General features: G+C 61.9%; 2 protein-coding genes across 3 annotated transcripts in view; both read left to right on the top strand.

The window, feature by feature from the left end:
• Positions 1–4,119, top strand: part of ZFYVE28 (zinc finger FYVE-type containing 28) — a 43,920-nt gene extending 39,801 nt beyond the window's left edge. For both annotated transcript variants that reach the window (XM_036273903.1, XM_036273896.1), the window contains 3 exons: positions 773–877; positions 3,269–3,372; positions 3,827–4,119. In XM_036273903.1, the coding sequence (XP_036129796.1) occupies positions 773–877; positions 3,269–3,372; positions 3,827–3,958 (341 nt within the window). In that variant the 3' untranslated portion in view covers positions 3,959–4,119. The remainder of the gene's footprint in view (positions 1–772; positions 878–3,268; positions 3,373–3,826) is intronic.
• Positions 4,120–10,431: 6,312 nt separating this feature from the next.
• On the top strand, positions 10,432–22,761 carry MXD4 (MAX dimerization protein 4). The gene is made up of 6 exons (XM_036271322.1): positions 10,432–10,582; positions 10,677–10,776; positions 14,478–14,507; positions 20,615–20,729; positions 21,744–21,906; positions 22,290–22,761. The coding sequence occupies exons 1-6, from the start codon at positions 10,519–10,521 to the stop codon at positions 22,445–22,447; spliced, it is 630 nt and encodes a 209-aa protein (XP_036127215.1). The 5' UTR covers positions 10,432–10,518; the 3' UTR covers positions 22,448–22,761.
• The last annotated feature ends 2,908 nt before the right edge of the window (positions 22,762–25,669 follow it).

Genomic DNA, 25,669 nt, shown 5'->3' with positions numbered 1-25,669 from the left:
ATGTTCTCACACACTCACACCTGCACACACACATGGGCATGTTCTCACACACTCACACCTGCACACTCACACGGGCCTGCTCTCACACACTCACACCTGCACATACACACGGGCCTGCTCTCACACCTGCACACTCACACGGGCCTGCTCTCACACATGCACCTACATACACTCATATGGGCGTGCTCTCACACACTCCTGCACACACTCACACGGGCCTGCTCTCACACACTCACACCTGCACACTCACACGGGCATGCTCTCACACACTCACACCTGCACACTCACACGGGCCTCCTCTCACACACTCACACCTGCACACACTCACCCCTGCACACTCACATGGTCATGCTCTCACACACACACACCTGCACACACTCACACGGGCATGCTCTCACATACTTACACCTGCACACTCACGGGCCTGCTCTCACACACTCACACCTGCACACACTCACACCTGCACACTCACATGGTCATGCTCTCACACACACACACCTGCACACACTCACACGGGCATGCTCTCACATACTTACACCTGCACACACTCACACGGGCATGCTCTCACACACGTAACTGACTATCTTGGTAAGGGAGCAGATGACAGGGCTGGGACTGATAAATCACAGAGCACCTGCCCTTTGCTCCCCGGGAGGATGGGGGACTGTTGCTTGGGTTTAGGGGAGCTAAACCCCTGCTGGCAGCACCCAGGTGCACTGGCAACAGACAGATGATGGAGCATGGACCCCAGCGGTCACCCTTTCTCTTCCAGTCACCCAGAACCTGCGGAACGCGGCCTTGGAGGACTGCGCCCTGTGCCAGGAGACCCTGTCATCCTCTGAACTTGCAGCCAAGACCCAAGACGGGGACTTGGAAGGTGCGTGGGGAGCACTGGCCCATCTGGATGTCTCCTCTCTGTCCCAGGCCACAGGCTCTGTGAAGACAACTGTTCTCCAGATGTAGGCCTTCTGGGCATGTAACGTCCCATCCCAGCATCTCCTCCTCGGCTCCCAGGGTGCACACATGGTCCTCCTAGCCACTGCGGAGCAACCTCAGGCCAGCTACTCAATGACTTCCATAGACTTGGGAGGTGATGGGCATGAGGAGCAGGGAGGTGCTGGGATCCAAGCCTTTGGCTGTGCTGGAAGTGGCTGTTCCTGAGGCACAGGCACACTCCTGACCCCCAGCCTGCGTGGGCCCCACAGGACAGGCCTCCCATGGCAACCTCCACACAGGGAGCTGTGGGTGAGCTCTGGTTATGTGGAGGCAAGGGACCCCTGCTCCCGCACTAGCCTGGAGGTCAGGGACCCCTGCTCCCGCACTAGCCTGGAGGTCAGGGACCCCCTGCTCCTGCACTAGCCTGGAGGTCAGGGACCCCTGCTCTCGCACTAGCCTGGAGGTCAGGGACCCCTGCTCCCGCACTAGCCTGGAGGTCAGGGACCCCCTGCTCCCGCACTAGCCTGGAGGTCAGGGACCCCTGCTCCCGCACTAGCCTGGAGGTCAGGGACCCCTGCTCTCCCATTAGCCTGGAGGTCAGGGACCCCTGCTCCCGCACTAGCCTGGGGGTCAGGGACCTCTGCTCCTGCACTAGCCTGGAGGTCAGGGACCCCCTGTTCTCCCATTAGCCTGGAGGTCAGGGACCCCTGCTCCCGCACTAGCCTGCTCCCGCACTAGCCTGGGGGTCAGGGACCTCTGCTCCCGCACTAGCCTGGAGGTCAGGGACCCCTGCTCCGCACTAGCCTGGGGGTCAGGGACCCCTGCTCCGCACTAGCCTGGAGGTGAGCTGGCTGGGGCAGGTGGCTTGCTGGTCGGGGAAGGAGCATCCAGGGCAGGTTGGGGCCCTGCAACATCTCTGTGGGGAGGGCTCCACGGCCTTGAAAGGAGCATGCTCTGGCCCTGGAGCCTGGGAGAGGTGCGGAGATGGGTGATAGCAGATACGCCTGAACGGTGTCACATATGACCAGAGACAAGGAGGCTGACGTTGACCCTGCGACAGGCCACAGATCACACCACTCCCTGTGTGCCTGGCTGGCTGGGCTAGGCCCCGCTGTCCCGGCTCAGCGCCCCTCGGTGCTGCCTGGTGAACACTGAGACTCAGAGTGTGAGGAGGGTCAGGAGCAGCATGGGCGGCCCACTTCCTGAGCGACCCCAAGGCAGGCTCACGGAATCGGGGCCAGGCCCAGGAGGTCCCCGGGACACTCATGGTACCCAAGCAAGGGCCTGCACTCCTCTGTCTGAGCTGGAGGTCCCAGCCCAGCGTGGCCTACAGGGGTGCACAGGCGCCATCTAGTGCCTCCCTGGGGCCAGCCAAGGATTTGACGGGAGTGTGGGGGACACGCCTGAGAACTGATCCCCCTGTGGTGTGGGGTGACCTGACAGGATCCTTGGGAGGGTGGCAGGTAAGGCGAGGCCAGGAGACCCTGGGTCTCCACTGGACAGGCAGCTGTGACCAGTTCCATTTGGAGGCACTCAGGGTGAGGCCTGGGTGTTGTGGAGGGTGGACGGAACCTTCGCGAATGTTCTGTGGCCCTGGGGAGTTATCAGAGGTGACTGCTTCCCCTCTAGATGTCAGTGCTGGCCTTGGGCCTGGTACACGGCAGGCCCCTAGGTGCCCAGGGTGGGAGGGAAGTGACCAGCTTGTAGTACAAGCTGCTTCCTGAAATGATGTGCTCCCCAAATTCCAGAGCACCTTGAGAATGAGAGGGTGTTCCATGTGACCCTGGCCCCTGGTCCCTGCCTAGGCTGCACAGGTGTTGGGGAGGGGCAGGTAGCCAGCCCTGGCCTCCAAGAGTTGAGACGGGGCATCTACCTGGGCCTTCAGGGACCCCCTGCAGAGGGCGAAGGATAACCTGGGTGGGTAGGACCGGGGACCCCTGATTGAGGAAGTGACCGAGAGGGTGACTTCTTTATTTCTCAGCCCTCACCTTTGCCCAAGGGCTCTGCCAGATGGGTACTGGCAGGGGGAGGCTTGGGAGAGGGTCACCCAGGTGGAGCTTCTGCTATGTCCTCGGTCCTGGGTGAGGCTCCGGCTGCAGCCGGGGTGTGATCGATGGGCACTGCCCACAGCTGCAAAGACTGACCACCCACAGGCTGCTGCCAGTTTCCTGAAACCACGGCCAAGGTTGGGTCCAGGGGTGGACTGCAGACTGGTAGGGCAGGGGCTGCGGGGCCTGGGCCAGAAGCTCCTATAGAACCGCCTTCGATGCCCCCAGCCCACCTGCCCCTCGTTGCTCCTTCTGCCTGACCCGTGCCCCTCTCTCTGGCACAGACCCGCCCGAGTGGGTCCCAGACGAGGCCTGCAGCTTCTGCACCGCCTGCAAAGCGCCCTTCACCGTCATCCGCAGAAAGCACCACTGCCGCAGCTGCGGGAAGGTGGGTGGGGCCCGGACCCCCGCAGGCGGCAGGCAGGCCCCTGAGCCAGGTGCTGCTCTGACCGGGCTCAGGGCTTCACTCCGGACACTCGGCCCACAGGGTCTGGATGGTGCCATGTCCCTCCCAGCTGCTCCAGGGCTGGGAGCGGGGAGGGGACGGAAGGTCTGACAGGAGCCCCCAACACCTTGGTGTGGGGTCCGGGATCCTCTCCTTGAACCTGGCCTCCTGAGCCGTAACCCGCCCCAGGTTTTCCTGAAGGCCCCAGCCCCACAGTGGGGCCTGCAGACCCCACCAACGAATGCCCTTCCTGGCCTGGTGAGAGGGATGTGCAGGAGCTGACACCCAGGGCTCTGACACTGTCCTCTGGGTCTCTCCCCGTGGGGCCAAGGTTAGGGAGCGCGGCACAGCTGGGCTGTCGGGGACCCTCCCCAGCTCACTGCCCACTGCCTTCCAGATCTTCTGCTCCCGCTGCTCCTCCCACTCAGCCCCGCTGCCCCGCTACGGGCAGGTGAAGCCAGTCCGCGTGTGCACACACTGCTATATGTTCCACGTCACGCCCTTCTACAGCGACAAGGCGGGCATCTGACGCGCGCCAAGCACCCGACCGTCGAGCCCGAGAGGACCCCCGGAAGGCGCCCGCGCTCTCCACCTCCGTCCAGATGCGCTTCCAGGGGTGTCCCTGCCTTGCACCAGGCTGCTGCTGCGGCCACTTCCAGTACATCCTGCCCCTTCTGCACCCTCCTCCCAGCCACGCCAGCCCCACCCGCAGCGGCCAGCAGGGGTCCCTGGTTGCCAGGTGACCGCTCAGGCAGAGTGGGCTCTCCTCCTGCTCAGCGTGGTGACGGGGAAGTGGGGTCATGCTTGAGCTCCAGGCAGCCTCAGCCCCTGAGGTCACACCCGGTGACGGTGGACACCTACCGGAGAGGGGCCAGGCCTCGGCTCTCTGCAGGGCTTTCCCGTGCGCTTGCCAAGCCAGAAAGACCAGGCTGCCCATCCCTCCCCAGTGCCCTGAGCCCAGGGCGCCATCTCATTCCCCTGCGCCACCCATGCCCGCTCCCTCAGGGCCTGGGCTGAGCAACGCACATCTCATTGCACCCAGCGGTCCTGTGGGCCAGCCACGTCCCTGCACTGCCTGCCTACCCTCGTCCGCCTTCTGGTGGGGAGAGGGCAGCATGGAAGCTCACAGACAGAGGTTCCGGGTTCGTAGGCCAGGGCTCCCCAGGTCGCCAAGGACCACCGGACGTTGGCCACTTGGCTGCCGCTACCCCTCCCCTCGCACCCCTGGGACCCTGGCCCACCTCCTCAGGCTCCGAGCCGCCGGGCCCCAGCACGGACACCTCCTCAGGCTAAATCTCAGGCTTCACATTGCAACGAGGGTGGCAGCTTTATTTTTAGAGAGAGAACACACCCACTGCTTCTTTTATAGGATAAGCCCCAACTACTATTTAATAGTGGGTACAAAAATGGCTTCTGTGGGGGAAAGTATTTAATGGAGTGAATATTATGTATTGAGATTATTTTATTTTCTAAATGCTGTAATTCGAAACCATTTCCATAAATCTATTTACGGATTGCAGATGCCCCTGTTTCCCTGTGAACACGGCCGCCTTTCTCTTGGTCTGGGAAGTGCTGGTGGTTTGGCTCACGGGCACCGACCCTCAGTGAGCTGGGGCTTCAGGACTCTTGGGACATTCAAAGGGCAGGACTGGCTTTCTTCCCACCAGCCCCTGGGAGGAGGGTGCCCCCCACTTCGAGGGTTCCAGTGCCCACTGCCTGTCCCCTGGGGACGTGTGGTCACTGCCCTTATGCAAGGCTGGCTCCACCCCAGGGGCAGAGCTAGGACCTGAGGGTGCAGAGGGGTTAGTCTAAGGCAGGTTTTCCCTGCTCAGGAAGGATCCACAAGGAATGGCTGCCGCCCATCCGCAGCAGGGGCTCAGGCCTGGGAGACACGGGGTGGAGGCAGAGAGAGTCCAATGCTCCTGATTTGGTTAGTTTCCCATCATCACCATCACTGTCATCCTTCCTGTCACTGCCTTCTGAGTGCTGTCCCCTCCACTCGCCACAGCAACCCCTCCAGGGAGCAGGACCCCCATGTCCCTGGTGGGGAACATGAGGCCCACGGAGGGCTTTTAGGAAGGGCACACAGCGGAAACAGTGCCCTGTGCCCCGCGGAGTGCTGGGAAGCACTGGCCCTGGGGCCGGGCCTGGAGGCCACTTTCCGGAAGGCAGCTCTGGGGGCAGGAACTCCACCACATGGGCACTCCGGTCTGGCAGCTGGAGGAAGGCTGGGGCGGCCAGGAGCTGGGCATAGCTGAGTCTGGATTGCCCACCTCACCCTCTGGGCTACGCACAGGCCCAGGGAGAAGGGCAGCATGCTCTTCAACAGCCCCCTTAAGCTTCCAGGAACGAGCAGGGGCCCTAGGCCTGGCTGCCGCCCCCCAGGCACTCAGGATCCAGACACAGCCTGAAGCCCCCCATGGGGCAGGTCACCAAAGATGGAGGCCCTGGGATGGAGCACCCAGAGCTCTCCATCCAAGGTGGCTCAGGAGGCAGTGGGTGGGGGGCGGAGAGAGCCACCATGCCTGGCCTTGAGGAGGTGGCCCTGGGGTGGGAGGAGGAGGATGTCCCAACAGGTCCTACCCCTTCCCACTGCAGGCTACCTCAGTCCACACCCCACATCCCCTGGCCTCTGAGGAGCCCCTGCTGCCTGCCCCCATTTGTGGTTCACCAGTCCCCACGGACATGCTCAGGTCCCGCCAGCCTGCTCTCAGGCCCTGCCCATATCTCCCTGCAAACCCCAGGTGGGCAGCCACCCGCACCAGAAGGCTGTGTGGCCCTGGTGGGGGGGGAGCACACGAAAGGAGAAGGACTGTGTGTCCTGGTTTCTGATGAAGGTGATGGGACAATATCACCCCAGGAGGCCAAGTGGGAGGGGCCGGGTTGGGGGGCCCTCCCCTCTCCTTTCTGTCGCCCAGGGCTGGGCTCCCTCCAGGGTCCCTGCTGGAGCCCCTAGTGGCCACCAGAGGGCGCCCATCCCACCGCCGCCTCCTCCAGTGTGGCCTGACTGCAGGGGTGTTGGGGCAACTGGAGCACAGCCTGCAGGGCTGCCCCACCGGAGGACACTCTAGGTCCAGAGAGGACACCCAGCACAGCTGTACCTGCTGGCCAGGCCTTAGCCTTCTGGGTCCTTACGGGGTGGAGAGTCCAAAGAGGGTCTTGGCCCAGTAAGGACCACAGGCAGGGCAGACCACAACCCAAATGGCTCAGGGAGAGGGAGAGAGGAGTCCCGGTTGGAGCTGGACACCTTGGACCCCCAGGGCTGGGGTGGGGACTGACAATACTGTGGAGGGGCAGCTTCACCTGTTCTCTGGACTCCGCAACAAAAGCCAGGGGAGGTGCACAGGACCCAAAACTCCTACCCCATGTCACCCACATGAACTGGGGACGCTTGTCTCCTCTCAGGCCTACCTAGAGCCACCTCCTCCAGGCAGCCTTCTTATTTAATGGTGGCCCCAGCCCCCACCTTCACACACATTCTCAGAGCATAGCCTAGGTAGGGTCCCTTTGCAGGGGCCAGCAAGCCTGTGAGAACCTCTCCTAATTCTGAGACTGGGAAGAAGTGGATTCCAGGCCAACCCAGAGCAGTCTCTCAAACTCAATCTCACAACGAAGACTTAAACATGAGCATGTTTACGTTCCACTGGTGTGTTCATTTGCTCCCAAATGGTCAAGGAAGCTTAGGCTGGAGCCTGCCCCCGAGCTGGGCAATGATGGGCACCCAGACCTGCCTAGCTCTGAGGTCTGCAGGTTTGGGGCCGTCACAGCTGGCTGTCGGCTAGGCCTTGTGGGGTGACCAGGGTGTCTGGAGAATTGGGTGCCGGAGCAACAGAGCCACAGAACAGCCCTGAGAGTCTGATAAATGGTGATGCTCCCAGTAGGGGGAGCACAGATGGGGAGCATGGCTGGGTCACCCCAGGCACCAAATGCCAGGCTTCTTCCTGAGGGCACCAGGGAGACTTTGGATAGTTCTGAGCAGGGGAGGACATGTCAGATTTGTGGTTTGGACACCTTGCAGGGAGGATGGGTTGGTGTGGCAGAGGCCAGGGCCCACAATTCTGGGACCTGAGCTTCATCAGAGGCAGTGACACAGCTTAGCCAGTCACCACTTTGACCTTGCTGTCCCCCCACCCCCATCACTCAGGACCCTGTGATCTGAGAGGCCTTTGCATCCTTGGAATGAGGCACACTCGCCAGAGCCTGACCTGCTGCCACCTGGGTGTAGAAGCAGTTGGATGACTGGAACCCAGGAAGGGGGAGCTGGGGTGGGTTTCTTGGGCTTAGGCACTCAGGGCATCCAGCCTGAGACTAGGAAGCCTCTACCCTCAACCAGATGTAGCACTAGAGCCACATGGGGTGGCCTAGTGGGCCCTGAAGTTTCCTGGAGGAGGTAGGGGAGCAGGAGAGGAAGGCCCAGGCCAGAGTAGCCCAGACAGCAGGACCAGAAGAGGTGTGTTGGGGTGAACCCCACGGCCCCTATTGTTCAAGGCAGGGAGGCTACAGGAAGGGCAGAGCAGGTAGCTGGCCTGTGCTATAGAACTGGGCCTGCCTGGGTCAACCAGGATGGGGGGTGGGGCAGCCCCACCCCCATGGGGGGCCCAGGTGTGGAGACTTGGGGCCCAGGCAAGACCAATACATACACCCTCCCATAAGTTTGTCTTCCCTCAGACTTCCCCTCCCCCTCCTAGTCCCAATTGAAGGCTAAGATTGCCAGCATACAGCTGCCCTGGCCAGGGCCAGTCTGCTCTAACCACCCCGCAGCTCCCTCCCTCTCTCCCCCTCCCTCCTTCTCTCCCTCACCCCTCCCACCCTCTGGCCCACTCAGTGCCATCTCCTGGGCTGCCCCCTCCGCCTGGGACCCAGAAGCCTCTGCCCGTGCCAAGCCCTGGCCCTCCAGCCCAGCCCTTTGCTCACGCTCACACTGCTGACCCAGGTCCCCCTTCTACCCCCACTTCTTGTGGTGCTGTGGTGCCCACACAGGTAGTGGGGAGCCCCGCGGGCACCCGTTGTAGCTAGGGGAGGGGTCCCTGAAACGTCCTAGATATAAATGGAGGCAAGGTGGGGATGACCCCCTCTGGTCTCAGGCTGGGAGGCAGCAGGCAGGCACCCCTAGGCACCTGTGCTGCCTGCTGTGGCACAGCAGGCACCTCACGCCCCACCGCAGGAAGGATGGCCGGCATCCGGCAGGTGCACTCCCACGGGGTGAAGTGCTGCTTTAGGACTGGGGCCAGCAACCCACCGGTCACATAAGCAGGGATGGAGTGCTCTTGCAAAATGCTGACTAGCAAGTGGTGAGCCTGAGGTCCCGCCTCCTGCACCTCAGAGCCCGGAATGCACCCCCCTCCCGAGTGGGGTTCCCTCCTTTACTCTGCACCTTGAGCAGCCCTACAGACTAGCCAGGAGGGCCACAATACTGGGCTCTTGTTAGGGGCTCTGCCCTGGCCCTGGGGTAGTTGTGGGGTAGGAGCAGGAAGCACGGGGTTAACATCAAGAGGTTGTTTTAATGTCTGTGCAGAGCTGTCTAAGGGAAGTATTCAAGTCCCCCAAGGGTCCTGCTGCTCTGCGGGGGACACATTCCTAATCCCATTTCTCATCGTACAGCTGTGGCTGTTATCCCTGCAAGTCATGCTGGGCCAGGAGGTGGCTTGGTCTCCACACTCGGGTCACTGACTCTGCACTAATCTCCATTCCGCTGAGATTGCGGGGACCCTGGTGAACCCCTACATCTCAGTATTCCCAGTTTCCTTATCTGTGAATTGGGAATGCAGAAACACACAAGAAAAAGCACATAAAGCATTCAATAGGTCTTAGGACTGAAACTGCTGAGGTCTTTATAGTTTTTGTTGTTTTGATTTAGGATGGGGGAAGGATGCAGCAGTAGCGCCACCCATTTAGAACTTGGGGGGGGGGGCAGTTACCTTATCCCCCACACCGCAGCCTGCTGGTCCCATCCTCAGGAGGTCCCAAGCCACCAGTAAGACGGACGATCAAGGGGGCCTGAGGCCAGCCTGGAGCTGCCATCAGGCTGCCAGTCCCCACTCTTACTGGGGCGACTTAGGGTGAGAGTTACCCAGCCGGAGCTCGATGACTCGCTCTCTCCCTTCCCACAGTGGGCAACTCTCTTGGGGGCAAGCACCTGCCTTTTGGAATGTCCCCACCCTTGAGATCACAGAGGAGCACAGTCCTCCACTCATGGGAGCCCCTCCCAACCGTGGCGGCAGAACTTTGACACCCCAGCCTCCGCTACCCAGCTGGTATCCTCAAGATCTGGCTCTTAGACTGTCCAAGGCCCGGACTCTCCGGGGGTCACTCTGTCTCTCGCGGGGAGGGGTGTCGTTTGCAGCCCCACGCGATACTCCCGAGGACGCCGCGAGGCCCCGTGCTCCCGCGGTTGTAAATGTTGCAGATGGCTCGGGAGCTACAGGCTCCTCCTGCGCATGGTGTGCAGACCCGGGACCGGCGGGGCGCTCCAGTCGCTCCCTGCGCCCTAAGGGACTCTCCCGCAGGGCCAGGCTGCCGGCGGTCCCACCGCGCTCCGCTTCCTCTCGGCAACGCGTCCGGCCGCGGCGTCTTCATTGGCTGCACGCCCCGCAGCCCGCCATTGGTCTGCGGTCCCTATTTTACATAGACCTCTCTGGGCCAATCGGCGTGCGGAGCCTACTTAACATGCACGCCAGCTACCAGTCAGCGAGCGCGGGGGCCGGGCCACCACGTGCTGTTGCTAAGCTTGGGCTTCTAAATTGTTACTAGCGCGGCGGGCCTATCGGAACCCAGCTTCGCATCTGTCAACATTCTCGGCCCGGCCCGAGGCGTTCGGCCGGCTCCCATTGGCCATGGCCCAGGCCAGCGCCCGCCCCCGGAACGCGAGTGCCGGCGTCCATTGGCTGCGCTGGCCGCCGCTCGCTCTTAAGTGTCAATTTGAGGGCCCGAAGCGGAGGGTGGCGGCCGAGCGCACAGGGAGTCCGTAGGAGTCCGGGCAGTGGGGCGGCCGGGCGCGCGGGGCGGGCGGCGAGCGGAGCCGGCCGGAGCGGGCCGGGCAGCGGCCGCCGCCGTCCCGGAGCGCGCGGGCGGGCGCGGGCGGGCCGGAGGATGGAGCTGAACTCCCTGCTGATCCTGCTGGAGGCGGCCGAGTACCTGGAGCGCAGGGACCGAGGTAGCGCCCGCGCCCCTTTGTGCGCCGGGCCGCGGGCGGGCTGGCGGGCGGCGGGGCCGGGGCGGGGCCCGCTGACCGCACCGTCTGTCCGCAGAGGCCGAGCATGGCTACGCCTCGGTGCTGCCCTTCGACGGCGACTTCGCCAGGAAGAAAACAAAGGCGGCCGGCCTGGTGCGCAAGGCCCCGAACAACAGGTACCGCCCCCCGCGCGGCCGCCCCTGCCCGGTTCGGGCCCGGGGCTTCTTTTCTCCTGAGTGCCCTCCCCAGCCCCGACCTCCGGCCTGCAGCCCGGCTGCCGCTCGCCGCCGTGCGCCCCGGCGGCCAGCCTGGAGGAGGAGGCGCGCCCGGGCCGCGGCCGCAGCCCCGCCCGGCCGGCCCCGCCCGCGCCGTCGCCATCTTCCAGCGGGCCGCGCCTCCTCGGCCTCTCGCGTAAACAGTGCCACGCGTACAGCCCCGCTGCCCGGGGTCTCCTCCCGTAGCCGCTCCCCGCCCCCAAGTTGTTCCGGACTTTTCTGGGCAGGAAAAAAGTTGTCAGTGGGCGTTGGCCTGTGCCCCTTGGCTCCGGGGAAACTGAGGCTCGGTGCAGAGCAGCGTGGGGCTGCACCCCCAGACTTTGCTCACCGCGGGTGGGTGGGCCGCATCTCTCCGACTGTCTCCAAGAGCTGAGCCCTGCTGTTGGGCTGAGTCCCTGGACAAAGAAGGCGCAAAGAGGCCCCGTCCTGACCCCCACTCCTCCACAGTACCCACGCTCCTGCCCAGCCTCCTGACACAAGTGAAACTCGGGTGACAAGTGTAGGAGTCCCCTTCTTTGGGACTGGAGGCCATTTTTAAGGGGACAGAAAGAGGGGGCAGGCTGCACAGCTTCTCCCAATGCCAGGAACCCCCCGGCCCCCACCCATGTTGCAGAAACCCTGAAGCTGGGGTGCGCATCCCTAGGTGGGGAGTAGTGGGGATCTTCAGTTGGGCTCCCTGGGGTTCCACTCTTCTGGCGGTTATGAATACCACAGCACACCTGGCACTACCCAGGGCCCACTAGGCCTATACCATGTCATCAGATTGGGAGCTGCACTTGCAGGGGGCTTTGGGGCCCCTTGGTGGAAGGTGCGGTTCATTCCTGTGGCCTGCCTGTTCTTGGGAAACAGACAGGCTGGCACAAGGACCCATCTCCTGTGACGTCCTGGCACCTTGGCCCTGGCAAGGAATTGGTTCAGTCTCCATCTGCCCTGGCTTGGGACCTACATGCCTCTTGAGTCCCAGCCCCTGGTCTCCTGCTGGGGACAATTTGGGAAAGTACATGTTGGGGGGAGGCACTGCTTCAGGCCCCTTCAGTGAGCTAGCCAAGTCCCTGCTGTTGGCTCTCATTGTCCCAGGTGCCCTGCCACCCATGGGAAACTCCAGGTTGTGACTCCCATGGCATGGGGTACCCAAAGCTGATAACTAGAATTACAGCAAAGGCTCTGTGAGTGCTCCCTACCTATTACGTGTCTCAGGCATTTGCTAACTAATATTCACCCAATCCCATGAATGAGAAGCTGTTTTTATCACATGTTAAGGCTGAGGAAGTAGGCACAGAGATTGAACTCCTTGCCCCTCCCACCTCTGAGACTCCTGTCCCAAGGTGGGTCCCTGGTCTCCTACATTCTGCCAGGATGGAGACCTTGAGGGGCTGGGGAAGGACTGAGAGGGTCTCCTGGATTGGGTGCACCTCCCTGCTGCTCCTCTGGGCAGAGCCCGACTCCCCCAGGGCTTGAGACACTGGAGGCTCTTGGAAAAGGTTCCTCAAACTGTCCTGGCCCAGCTGGGCCTCAGCCAGCCCGGACCAGGGGCTAGGGCAGATCAGGGTCCAGAGGACCTGCGCCCTGACTGGGTGGGACATCCCCACACCTGGGTGGTGGGGCAGGAGGGCAACTCGTGTGGGCTCCAGCAAGAGCTTTCAGGGGCACTTGTTCAGCAGGAGGGCCGGAGCCTTCCTTCCAGGAGTGAGGTCCTGCAGCAGCGGGTCTCACTCAGCCTGTGGGTTATGACCCCTTTGGGGGCTGAACGACCCTTTCACAGGGGTTGCCTAAGACATAACATTAGCAAAATTATAGTTACGAAGTAGCGATGAAAATAATTTTATGGTTGGGGGTCACCACAACATGAGGAGCTGTATTAAAGGGTCACGGCATCAGGAAGGTTGAGAACCCCTGCATAGGAAAGTGGGCAGAAGAGCTCCTCAAGGAGCTGACATGAAGGCCAAACCAGGGGATGCTAGGGTCATGTTTAGCATAGCCCTGGCGCGGGTGCCCCATCTCCCCAGGCCACCGTGGGAAGCACAGTGCAGAACAGGGTGCTCCCGGGACCTGTGTGACCAGTCTCCCCACAAGGCTCCCACAGATTCTGGACCAGGAGGGGCTCTAGGTCCCTCTTCATCCCCTACTCCTCAGAAGTGCCCATTTCCTGGCAGGGTGGGGTCCAGCCCAGCCTTCCGGGGGGTGGATGGACTCTTGCTGACCCCTGCATCCTTCACAGGTGGGCAGACCTACAGACTCACCCTGCCCGTCTGTAGTTCAGGCCAACCAGGAGCTTGGCGGCTGTGCCCTGTCCTGGCTCTGGGGAGGTTCTGAGGCACCTTGCCCAGTGCATGTGACCAGCAGGCACTCGAGGACCCTGGAACCTGGTTCTGGAGGCAGTCCTGATGCTGCATAGGGAGGCTTAGGAGCCTGCGCCCCAATGGGAAGAGAGGAGGCCTTGGGCCTCAGTTGGCTATGGCAGGTGGCAGAGGCAGGCAGAATGGAGAAGCACTCTGGCCTCACAGGTGGTGACAGGAAATGCCTAATCCTGAGTTCCTGGAATCAGAGAAACCGAGGACAAGCAGAAGCTCTAGGCACACGGCTTGGTCTGGGTTGCCCCAAGGTGGCCTGGCTGTCTGCTCACATGTGAGGCCTCCTAGCAGGCCTAGGAGCCCTGTCTGGCCCCAGAGGTCCCTGCCTGGACTGCGGGGTGGGAGGGGAGTGATGTGGATATGCCTCATTGTCCCACAGGGCAGACGCTGTGGCATTGCCCACTGCAGTACTCAGGATGCTGTGCCCTTGTCTGAATGGGCCAGATGGGTAGGGCTTGAGCAGCAGATGGGGCCACTGTCCCCCAGGAGGCTGAGCTTGGGCAAAGGGTGGCCACTTCTGCCAGACCATGACCCAGAGGGAAGTGGGGGGCCAGCTTTGGTCTCCCCACTGCCCACTGGCCCAAGAAGCATCCACATCTCAGAGACTTCCTCATGGGCTGGTCCCTCATGGGCTAGGTCTGCTCTGTCCCTGGGTGTCCCTACTGGTACAGTGGGCTGTGATGATGCAGGTGTGTGAGCCTAAGAAGGTGGGACGGTACTCATCCTGGCAGTGTTGGTACAGGACCACCCATGTCCTGGAGCCCTGGCCTCTGTGTCAGCCCATGTGGCTTCAAGGATGCCACTGGCTTCAGGGAGTGGAGAACAGAGAAGGCAGGTAGCTCATTGTCTAGCAGGTGTCTCAGTGACCAGCCTTAGGAGCACAGGGTGGGTATTAGCCCCAGGTCTGGCTACCGTGGCTCCTTGGGCCTTGCCCACCCTGTCTGGAAGGGGACCTGGGTCCTCCTGCTGGCCTGAGCCCCCACATGCCTCACTAGGTGAGCTGGCTGGCCCTGGGCACCCCTGGACATGACTGTGTCTTTGTCTGGCCTGTCCTTGTCACTTGGTGCAAGGTCCCTCTGGCCTTTGGTCAGCAGCTGCTTACCTGTCCTGCCTTCCCTATTCTGGACCATCCTGGGGCCCAGATCCTCCCGCCAGCATCTGCAGATGCCTGGGCCCTCAGCAGAGCCATTGTCCCTGTGCTCTGGTGTCTAGGCAGTGCAGTGAACTTTGTTTTTCTGTCTCTCTAAACAGGTCTTCACACAATGAACTAGAAAAGCACAGGTAAGTGACCCCCTGTCCCCCACCCCAGCTCCTGGCATAAGCTACCAGACTTGTCCTGCTGAGGGGATGCTGCGGCCAGCCTCCCTATTCTGCCACTCCGTGTGTCCTGGGTACAGCTGCTGCCAGGCTGTGCCCTCATCCTAGGACGTGTCAATCTTGAAAGAAGCAGCCAGGCTCTGCGTTTAGGCACTTTTGTGTTAGGAGGCAAGGGTGGGGGCCCAGGCCTGGGGGCTCGGCCTGGGTCCAGCCAGAGCCAGCTGGGGGGGGCAGGGACTTCGGGGAGGGTCCCTTGTGCTATGTGGCAGTTAGGGCCAGCTCCCTGGAGGAGGAGATCCATCTGCTTTGGGGCATCTAAGCCCATTTGAGAGCAAGTCTTTAGTCCTCAGGATGCTGGCTTCCGTCTAGGGGGTTCAGCTCTCTTGGTCTGGGGCCTCCTGCACCTGGGGCCTGCTTTCTAAGGAGCCTCCTGCCAGAGTTTTGTCAACAGGGCAGTGGGACAGGCAGCCGGTCCCAAGCCATGTGGGCCTGGGGGAAGCTCTGGCCCAGGGCAGGCTCTAGGGGAGCCCACTGTTTGCCCACCCCTTGGCTGTAGGGCTAGATCCACTCGGGTCCTCCTGGAGGAAGTGGGTCTTTGGTCACTGAGAAGCGGGAGGGCCAGCACAATCACCACGGAGTCTTCCGGCTCCAGCCCCAGTCACCCTGGGCTGTGTGCCTTCCACCCGGCCTGGCTGCCGGCCTCACTCTGCCTGCAGGGTCTCTGCGACCTTGGGCCTGCTCTGCAGTGGGGACAAGGCACTGGCCAGCTTGGCCTCTGCAGGCGGGTGCCCTCAGGGCTGATCTCAAGGGGCTGGTGGGAGCTATGGGTGAGCACGGAGGCCCCACAGGCAGGAACCCTGGTGCCAGGACCAGGGATGACCCTCTAGGGACACTGTGTGGAAGCTTTCTCTGACCTTTGCTCTCATCTGTGCAGTGGGCCATTCTTGGGGTGTGGAGGGTGGTCTGCATTCCAGTCGAACCTTCAGGGCCTGCTCTGGGAAGGTTTGGAGCTTGGCCAGTTCTCTTTACGCCCCCCCCCCCCCCCATCCAAGGCAGCGCCAACTTCCGCTCCCCTGGGATCAGGCCTGTGCTGGGCGGGCGCTGGGCAGGGACAGAACGCTGTGTTCTCTAGAGGAGCTGCACTTCCTGGGCTGGCCCTGTGTGTTTGAGGGGCTCCTCCGAGGCCATGGAGGTGGGGCAGGTGCAGGGCCCACACAGCTGTGCAGGCCTGAAGTTGCTGTCAGGCTGGAGAAGGTGGCGCTGTTGACTGGGACCCAGGAGCCGGGGCAGGCATGTGGGGAAGGCTTCCTGGAGTGGGACCTGGAACAGCCCCTCAGTGAGGACAGACAGAAAGGATGACAGTGGAGGTGGGTGGGTGGTAAGGGCATGGTAGCCCTTCCGAGGAGGACAAGGGCTTTGACCCCTGCAACTGCCCCTTGACCCTGACCTTGGCTTCAGCCACCTTCTCCCAGAGCCTGCCCTTAGGCTGAGCCTCATGGGGCCCTTTTGAGACACAGTCTGGATGGGTAGGCAGCCTGGGTCTCCCCTATCCAGTGCAGGAGTCTCTGTTCCTGGCTGGCCAGTAGGCAGGTGCGGACAGCCGTGAGGAACCCACAGGCCTGGAGCTTGGAATCCTGGTGGGGACCTCGGTCGTGACTGTACCTGTGGCTGTGCAGTGCTGATGCCGGATGCTCCTGGCCACTGGCCACAGGAAGGGCTGTGTGCTGGCCCAAGGCAGGAAGCACCTGGCTGGGTCACCCAGCTGGCCCCAAGGGAGGCAGGCCCTGGACATCGTCTCCCCTGGAAGAGCGCCGTGCTGGGCCTGCGGGGACATGCTCTGAGCCGGCCTGGTCAGCCCTCGGCCAACCAGCCTGGCCCTGGCCCTCCTCCTTCCTGCCTCATAGTGGCAGCTCCAGTGGGTCTCTAAGGCCGATTCTTGGCTACTGACCCCAGAAGCCTAGGGGTCATTGAGGCCACGTGTTCCTTGACAGGGTGACACCTGGGCCCAGCTCCGGGCTTTAGCTTTTGCATGTGTGAGGAGGCAGGGCTCATCCCACAGGCCAGCCCAAGGCCTCAGTCAGGCCCCACCACCTCTTCCCGGCATGGAGATGCCTGTCCCGGTCCTGGCGGGGTCCCTCCTCGTGCCTTTATAAACCTCGAAGCTAGAAAATGCAGGTGAATGGGAGAGGAGAAGGGGGCTATGCTTGCTCCCCCCTTCCAAGTGCATTTCTAGCTGCTTGTTCTGTGACAGACCGGCCTGGGGTGCTTAGAACATGGACGGCTGGGACCCTGCCCCTCAGGTGCTGGGGGACCCTACATGGCAGCTCGGAGCCTCCTTGGAGGAGTAGGGCTTGTGGTGAGACACTAGGAAGGGCCTGTGTCAAGGGTTGGGCTGTGGGCAGCCACAGAGATGGAGCTGCTGTTAACACGAATGCGGTGATTCCCAGATGCAGGTTCTGCTTCCTGAAGCCACACAGGGTTCCTTCAGGACTCGGTGGGTTTTCAAAGCTCCCAGGAATGCTGGGGACAGCCGCAGGGCCCTGGCGGAGGGCCTGGGCACTGTGGCCGCGTCAGAGGGCTTCACGAGAGTCCCGTGCAGGCCCAGGCTGTGGGGCCTTGGCACCCTCCAGCTTAGGGTGGTCCTGGAGATGCCCACTCCCCACAGGGATGCCACATGGGGGCTCAGAAGGGTGAGGACCGGCCCAGAGCCCCACAGCCAACTCTCCTGGGGCAGGCTGAGCGTGTTGTCCAGTGTTAAACGGGGCACAGTATAGTCAGGTGGTCTCTCTTGGCTTTTTGAGAAGTGTCTGCTTTGTGATCGCTAGAACAGACACTTCGCGTCTGTCCTGGATGCTTAGACTGCCCTTGTGCCATGCCCACCCCACCGAGCCATCCTAGGCAGCTGGAAGGCCACTCCAGCCTCCTCCTCCACCACTCGGGTGCTGACTTGGATAAGAACCAGACCTGTTATCCGCTGTTTCCTCACCTGATCTTTCACCTGACACTACCTGAGCGCTGTCCTCCCATGTCCCCGCGCTCTCCTCCTCCTCCTGGTCCTCCTGCTCCTCCTGGTATCCCCACCTCCTCCACCTCCTCCTGGTCCTCCTGGTATCCCCACCTCCTCCACCTCCTCCTGGTCCTCCTGGTACCCCCCACCTCCTCCACCTCCTCCTGGTCCTCCTGGTATCCCCACCTCCTCCACCTCCTCCTGGTCCTCCTGGTACCCTCCACCTCCTCCTGGTCCTCCTGGTACCCTCCACCTCCTCCTGGTCCTCCTGGTATGCCCCACTTCCTCCTGGTCCTCCTGGTCCTCCTGGTATCCCCACTTCCTCCACCTCCTCCTGGTTCTCCTGGTATCCCCACCTCCTCCACCTCCTCCTGGTCCTCCTGGTACCCCCCACCTCCTCCACCTCCTCCTGGTCCTCCTGGTACCCTCCACCTCCTCCTGGTCCTCCTGGTATGCCCCACTTCCTCCTGGTCCTCCTGGTCCTCCTGGTATCCCCACTTCCTCCACCTCCTCCTGGTTCTCCTGGTATCCCCACCTCCGCCACCTCCTCCTGGTCCTCCTGGTACCCCCCACCTCCTCCACCTCCTCCTGGTTCCCCTCCTCCTTCTGGTCCTCCTGGTCCACCCCTTCTTCTCCACCTCCTCCTGGTCCTCCCCCTCCCTGCTCCTGGTACCACACAGGACAAGCGGCTGTACCGCAGGGTCTTAGCCTGGCTGTGGTTAATGTCTGGGGGTAGTTTTCTGGGATCCGAGGAGAAATGCGGGTTAGGTTTGAGCTGCTGCAGTGGCCTTCAGAACCCCTGTCCGCTGGCAAGGCCCAGAGGGGCTCGTGCACTGGCCAGCCTCTCCTCATTTCCGCCCAGACCAGTGCCTCCTTCGTGAGTTTCCATGTCCTGGAAACTGGGAGGTTGGTCAGCTTTGTGTCCGATTAGCCATCTCTGTTCTGTAACTTGCCTGTTTGTGTCCTTTGCCCGTTTCACATCGAGATATTCCTCTTTTTTATTTTTGCTGTGTATGAGCTCAGAATGTCATGAATACTAACCGTTTGTCTTTTATATGTATTGCAAATATTTTCCACTGTTATTTGTCTTATAGCTGTGTTTTTTCTTTCTTGTACAAATGTGTCTTTTTCTGATTGTAAAAGTAATATGTGGTTTTTTTAGCATAGAAAACCTGGAAAATACAAAAAAAAAAGCACAAAGCCAAAGAAATAAACATTGCCAACCACCTCACCTGGAGACGCATGCTTCCTGCTCTTCATTGTGTCCTGTGGAGTCTCTCGTGTGCGTCTGCTGTTTCGTTTTTTTAAACAATATTGGGTCACCTGTGACATCGGCGGTCTGTGTGCCGACTGTTTCACTTACATTCCTGATGTGAACATGTGGAACACACTAGAACGATGCTGCTGCTGGTTGTCTGGGGGTGGAATTCGGGGGTGTTTGCATTTCTTTCTCCTGATGATTTGCATTTTCTAATTTTCACCAAGATTGCATACTGAGTACGTAAACAGTAGGTTGTAAGAACTGCCATTTGCTAGGAGCAAGCAGACAAGGGAACCTCACTTACTCGCTGGGTGGCGGGCAGCGGGGCCGCAGGGTGAGGGGGTGCCTAAGGGGGTGACCAGCAAGCACCTCCCCAGCTCTGCACAGTCCTGGCCCGACCCTCAAGGGGCGAGCATGCTGGCACCTTGGAAATGAGGAGGCTGAGGTCCTCGGACTCGGGGGGTCGGGATCATGCAGCAGTGTCCTGGGGCCCTGAGGCTGGAGTTCTGGAGCCCACCAACATGACCCCTTCCCTAGTCCTGCATTTGTGTGGGGTGGGGGCTCTCCTCTGAAGATTGGCCAGCCTTGAGGCAGAGCTGTGGGCTGCTCTACACAGGTCCCCAGGGTCCAGGCCTTTGAGGTCCCGGCTCCTCGTTGCCTCATGGCTGACCTAGCACAACCTCTGTCCTGTGTCCTGAAAGTTCTTCCTAAGGTCGGACTTGGTGTCACCTGGAGAACTTCCAGGCCCCAGGGTGCTGGATAGGGAGATGCTTCATCAGCAGGAGGGTGCTGTGTGGACGTGGGTGACAGACAAGGCCCCGGCTTTGGGCACCCATCTGTCCAGAGGCGGTGCCATCTGCCCACTTCCCTCCCAGCGTCTCTAAGGCCAAGTGAGCTGGGGTTTGCTGTGTTTTGGAACATAGAGAATGGAGATGAAAAGAGGGGGCCGCCAGTGTGAACATCCCCCAGCCCCTCGTCCCCTCAGCCTGAACAGAAACAGTCTCCGCAGCCTGCAGGGCCTCTGGCGCCTGTGGGTGCGTGGCGGGCAGGGCCCGTGGTGTGGCATCTTGGGGGCCAGAGTGTGCTGTGGGGGTGGACTTTAGCATCCGCCCCATCCACCTGCCTGCTCTCCCCAGACGAGATGAGCGAGGAGGGCAGTATCTGTGCCAGGGCACTTGGCCTGAACAGACGCCAGTCCTGTGATTCCAGTTTGTGGAAAAACTGCATTCGTCTGCGTGGACACGGGGCCAGAATCTGGAAAGAAGCAGTATCCCACAGGACGCCAGCCTCGGGTGGGAGGGCCCGGTCCTCAGCCCTCCCTGACCCAGATGGACTCCTGTTTCTGTGCGGATGAGAATGACCAGCGAGCACCCTGCACTTGGCAAGGCGGGGGATGTAAATCTGGTCTGAGGCCCCCGGATCTCTGGGAGCGGCCCGGCCAGCACCCTGCACCTCCGCCACCTCCTCCAGGCTGTCTCCCTGCCCACCAACTCCACTGTGGAGGGTGGGGACAGCAGGGTGAGCTGGAACTCTCGGGCAGTGCCTGGCCATGGCACTCAGGCTCTGGGAAGCTGTGGGGGCTTGCTGGACACACAGGTCCTCTTCTGCTGTGGCATCTGGAGTGCCAGGCTGCCCCAAGGCCTGGGGAGCTGCCAGCCAGGTGGGAAGGGCACTCCAGATGGGCCCCTCAGCAGGTCTGCCTCCTGCCCTCCCTCAGACCTCTTAACCACTGCTGCTGCTGCCACTGCCCCAGAGGGCCGGGCTGCCCTGCCTGATGGTGCGTTCTGTCTCTGGCTCTTTCAGACGAGCCAAGCTCAGGCTCTACCTGGAGCAGCTGAAGCAGCTGGTGCCCCTGGGCCCCGACAGCACCCGCCACACCACGCTGAGCCTCCTTAAGCGCGCCAAGACGCACATCAAGGTGAGCAGGGCTGCACCCTCTGCCACCACCCTGGCCAGCTGCATGGCTGACCCAGCCCAGCCCTGTGCACCTAGGGGCATGACTGCAGGGCCTAAGGGCGGGATGGGCACTGCCCAGCAGGTATACATGGGGGCCTGGGGATCTTGGGGTGGGGGCAGGCAGCAGCAGGAGCTGCTGAGGGTTGAAGGTGCCATGGACACACGCTGGGTTTTGTTGGGCTGGGGGAGGGGGCGGTGGGTAACAGATGGCCCTCCAGTGTCCTGGGCTGTGAAGGTGGGGCCAGGAGGGCAGGGTTGCTGCAATGCTGGGGGCTCATGGGAAGTAGATGCCTAGCAGTGGGGGAGCTTCTGGAGCTGAGGGCTGGTAGTGGGGTGTTGCTGAGTGAGACCTTGCCTGGGGCAGTCCCCCAGGGTCTGAGACAGACCTGCTCCGTTTGTGATCCTGTGGTACTTGGACCAACCAGGTAGTCTTAGTCTCCTTGCAGGGCCTCTGGGGCCTACTTAGGCATGGACACCCCAGGCAGGGTAACGGGAGCTTTGAGAGAGGCACAGTGGTGCCCTGGGGCACAATCAGGGCAGGCAGTCTCAGTGCAGGGATGGTATGGAGAGGGCAGGGGGGCCGGGAGGGCCAGGCACAGGCCAGGCAGGTACCATGTGGGCAGGAAAGATGGCCGTGGGCAGCGCTGTCCCCTGGGAGAAGGTGGCAGCCCAGGGCTGAGCGGTGCTGTCCTGGGGCTTCAGGCCCACACATGACTTGTCTTGGGCAAGCTGGCTGGTGGCTGCGGGCCTTCTGGAGCTGGTCAGCAGAGCTCAGGGCTGGGAGGTGACACCTAGTGTCACCATCTGGTGGGGTGAAGGCAGGGATGCATCCGCCATCAGGGCCTATGGGGTCTGGGCAGCCTGTGGCCCTGGACCCAGGCCAGATGGGGGACAGGGAACCTGCCCAGGCCTCATTGCTGGGTCTGAGAGTGGGGGAGGGGTGTCCCCCAGGCTCACAGCTCCGCCCTGCCTCCAGAAACTGGAGGAGCAGGACCGCAGGGCACTGAGCATCAAGGAGCAGCTACAGCGAGAACACCGCTTCCTGAAGCGGCGCCTGGAGCAGCTGTCGGTTCAGAGCCTGGAGCGCGTGCGCACGGACAGCACGGGCTCTGCCGTGTCCACGGACGACTCGGAGCAAGGTGGGCACAGTCTTCGAGCAGCCCCACAGTGGGGGCTGGCAGGTGGGGCTGGCCAGGGAGTGTCCTGAGGGAGGGTGGGGATGATAGCTTGGGCAGCAGATGCCCACGTGACACTGTGTCCCTGCACTGTCCTAACACCTGCTGTGTGTGCACAAGTGAGGGGACGCAGTGGGCATCGGGGTCAGGTGACCTGCCCACACGAAGCAGTGTGCTTCGGGGGCTGTGTTCGTAACTGAGCTGCAGACCTGGAGCCCCGTCTTTCCTGAACCACCACCCCTGGAGCCTCTGCTTCCTCCCCGAGAGGCAGAGGCCTGCCCTCACCTTGCCAGGAGCTTGGCTGGCACCCTCACAGCGCCCGACCCCGTCCTCTCTGCTCTCCCCAGAAGTGGACGTGGAGGGCATGGAGTTTGGCCCCGGCGAGCTGGACAGTGTTGGCAGCAACAGTGACGTGGATGACCACTACAGCCTGCAGAGTGGCGGCTGCAGCGACGGTGGCTATGGGTACCCCTGCCGGCGGCCTGCCCGCCCCGGCCTCTCGTAGGCCCAGTGCCCTCTGCTCCTTGGCCCACCTGCCGCCCAGCCAAGTGCATCAACCCTCCAGTCCTCTCAAGCCCCTCCACGGGCCCAGTGCAGTGCCATTTTGGAAGCTCCAGCAGCCTCCTGGGCTGCCCACCTCCACCCGCCTGCCGGTCAGGGCCCACCTCGCCGCCCGCCCCTCCCAGCTGGGCAGGGACCCCTGCAGGGAGGCGGGCCCAGCTCCCGAGTCCGAGTCCCGGAGCCCAGAGTAGCCACCTGTGGTCTGTTCTCAGATTCCTAATCATTCCAGAAGTATTAAATGTCATTGCTGCAAACCTCGGCAGGCACCGTGTGAGGGGCTTAATGACCACCATGGGGAGCTCAGCCCCCACCTCGGATCCCAAGAGAAAGGAGTGGACTGAGGAAGGAAGGAAGGTGTGGCTCTCCATCCATCCATCTGTCCATCTATCTGTCGGTCCACGTAGGCTCCTGAAGTATGGACAGAGAGATCCATGAAGGGCGGGACTCGGGTGAGCACCCTGGGGCAGGAGGGCGGGAGGGGCCTTTGTACCCTGGGGGTGTCAGGAGCCAGGGCTGGGCTCCTGGGACAGGACAGGCCACCCCACACCCAGCTGTGCAGTTTCTGCTTTGTTAGGTCCCTCAGGTGTACACACGCATGCACTTAGTCATGTCCGCCTGCCTGCACACACATGCACACACGCAGACACATCTAGTCACCAGACCCAGAGGTGCCTGGGACCCAGAGGGCACTGGTCCTGGGGTGGTTGGCCTTCAGGGGCCACCTAGGCAGACGCTGGCCCCTGGCCTGTGCCCGGCTCCCTCTCCCACCCCCAGTCACCTGCCCAGTGTGCACAAGGAAGGGGGCTTCTGCACCCAGCAGGGGCTGAGGTGTGTGCTGGGGGCCGAGGAGTCGAAGCCACTGGGTCCTCAGGGGCTTTCTGGTCTCCCTTTCTTAAAAAAGGGCAAAAATAAGCAAATGGCTGCGCTGTGCAGCAGCCCAGAGCAGGGCCCTGGGAGAGAGGCTTTCTCGAGCACAAAGGAAACGTTTCTAACGAGAGAGGCTCTGAGGACTCCGGCCGCCCGGGGCTGTCAGCGCGTGCCGCCTCGATTTCCTGTACGAGACTTTTGTACACTATTTTCCTAGTCGCCATTGCGTCCTTGTTTGCCGAGGGGTGGGAGCCACCCAGCGTCTCAGGGACTCATCTGTCTGTCACCATTGTCCAAGTGTGCCTTGTGTCCTGTGTCTGGCCCCACCCTGACGACCACCACCAGCATCTCCCTCAGGACTCATGGGGGACACCCACCTGCCCAGCAGGTGTCCCCACGGACTTCCTGGGAGTGAGGCTGCAGGGCCAGGTCAGAGGCAGCTTTCTGTCACCTCAGTGGGAGGAGCCGTGACAGGTCCCTTAGTGTTACCCTCCCCAGTGGCCAGCAGGGCCCTGCTGTGCAGCCCAGCCTCCAGGTCGGGAGGGCCTGCTAACCAGAGAAATAGGTTCTTACCTGTGCCCAGCTTGAATCCTCTGCGGCCCCCTGCCTGGGGCGGGGCTCCAGATTTCAGACGTTGGCAGCTGATGAAGACAGCGTTCACCCTGGGTGGCAGGCTTGAGCATTAGGCTTCTCCTGGCCTGTCATTCCCGAGTCCTCGCCCCCAGGGACCACACAGCAATACTCGGGTGGCAGGCATTGGGCTGACCCCCGCAGCTCCTGCCTCCCTCTCTTGTGTGTTGTAACCCATGTCCCGGTCGTGTTTCTCTTCAGTCATGCCAACAGACACCCCAGATGGTGGCCTCCCTGAGGAGAAAGGGGTCCTTGGAGAGACAGCTCTGGCACAGAACCTGCCCTGCGGGGCTCCGGGTGATGGGTGAAAAGCGGCTTGTGGGGTCGGGGCTGGGGCCTTAAGGGGAACTGTTTTCTTGGCATCTCCTTCCAGCTAAAGTAGGGGCCCTGTGGGGGCCTCTCCTGTCTACCTGAGGATGTCCACTGAGCATTAGGGCAGGAATACCCACAGCTGAGAGCCTGCTTCGGGAGACACAAGTCAGGCCCCTGGGATGGTCTGTGTACTGAATTCTTAAAGCATCAGCTCCCCATTCCACCCGTAACACCTGCAGAAGTTCTGCTCCCATCTCTGGCTTCGGTGTCCTACCCCATGACCAGCTGTGGCCCTCGGCCCACCCAACTGGCAGCTCCGCCCATGGCTTTTCAGGCTGTGGTTTCCAAGGGGGCCGAGGAGTTTGCCTCACTGGCCACCCAGCAGTGCTGTGGTCCCAGCTGCTTCTCCCTGCACCAGCAGACATGTGAGGGGGTGGTCCTGGGGGCCAGGCCAGGTGCTAGGAGTTACACATCCATTCTCCCTTTCTCCAGCTCCCTTCCATTTGCACAGGTTGGCTGTTGCAGGTGGCCATGGGGACCCAGAGAGGGCCCTGCTGAGGCCATGTTAGATGGTCAAGGGTATACCTGAGCATTGTCAGGTCTATAGAAAGCAAACGTGACCAGAACAGGGCCACTGGGGTGCCTGCACTCTTCCTCCATGCACCCCCCTGTGCCCATGTGGGCCACTGTCATTTGGTGGCTGAGATCCTAGAACCCCAGGCTCAGGTTTGGGTTCCCACCCTTGTGCAGTGGCCCCCACACTCCTGGCCACCACCCTAGTGTAGGAAAAGCTGGCTGGCTTCAGAATGGCTCCCTCTCCTTGGAGCCTTGGGCCTGCTTTCTGCAGATTGGGCCTCAGAGGCCTGGTACCCAAGCCTGCTTCCTGGGCAGATGCCCCGATGGCCCCCTCCTGTCTGCCCCAGACAATCCTCATCTGCTGGGCAAAGTAGGCTTCCCTCACTCCCTACCCCCTGCTTCTCTCTGGGCTTGCTAACCTGGGGCCCCCTCCCCACCTCTGTGCACACAGGACTCTGACCCCAGGCCACATCCAGGGCACTAGGGCAGGTTCTGTGCCAGAGTCGGGTTGCCCAGGAGGCCTGGTGCTGGCCAGGTGGGCACATTACAAGATCCTCGATGGAGAGAGATGGGTCGCTCACCCACTGCTCACCTGGAGGGACTATGCTGTACCATCCTGTCTTTGTAATATAAATACAGATTTTTATACCTCATCCCTCTGGTTTCCAGTTCTTTCCATCACTGTGTTCAACTCTCTCCCCTCGGCCTCCAGAGGGAGCCTCTTGGTCCTCACTGCCCTGCCCGTGGCCTTTGCTCTGTGACACCCGATGGGCCAGGGGCC

Source organism: Molossus molossus, unplaced genomic scaffold (genome assembly GCF_014108415.1).
Source record: "Molossus molossus isolate mMolMol1 unplaced genomic scaffold, mMolMol1.p scaffold_m16_p_1, whole genome shotgun sequence".
Classification (NCBI taxonomy): Eukaryota; Metazoa; Chordata; class Mammalia; order Chiroptera; family Molossidae; genus Molossus; species Molossus molossus.
This window is presented reverse-complemented; position numbering and strand designations above follow the sequence as displayed.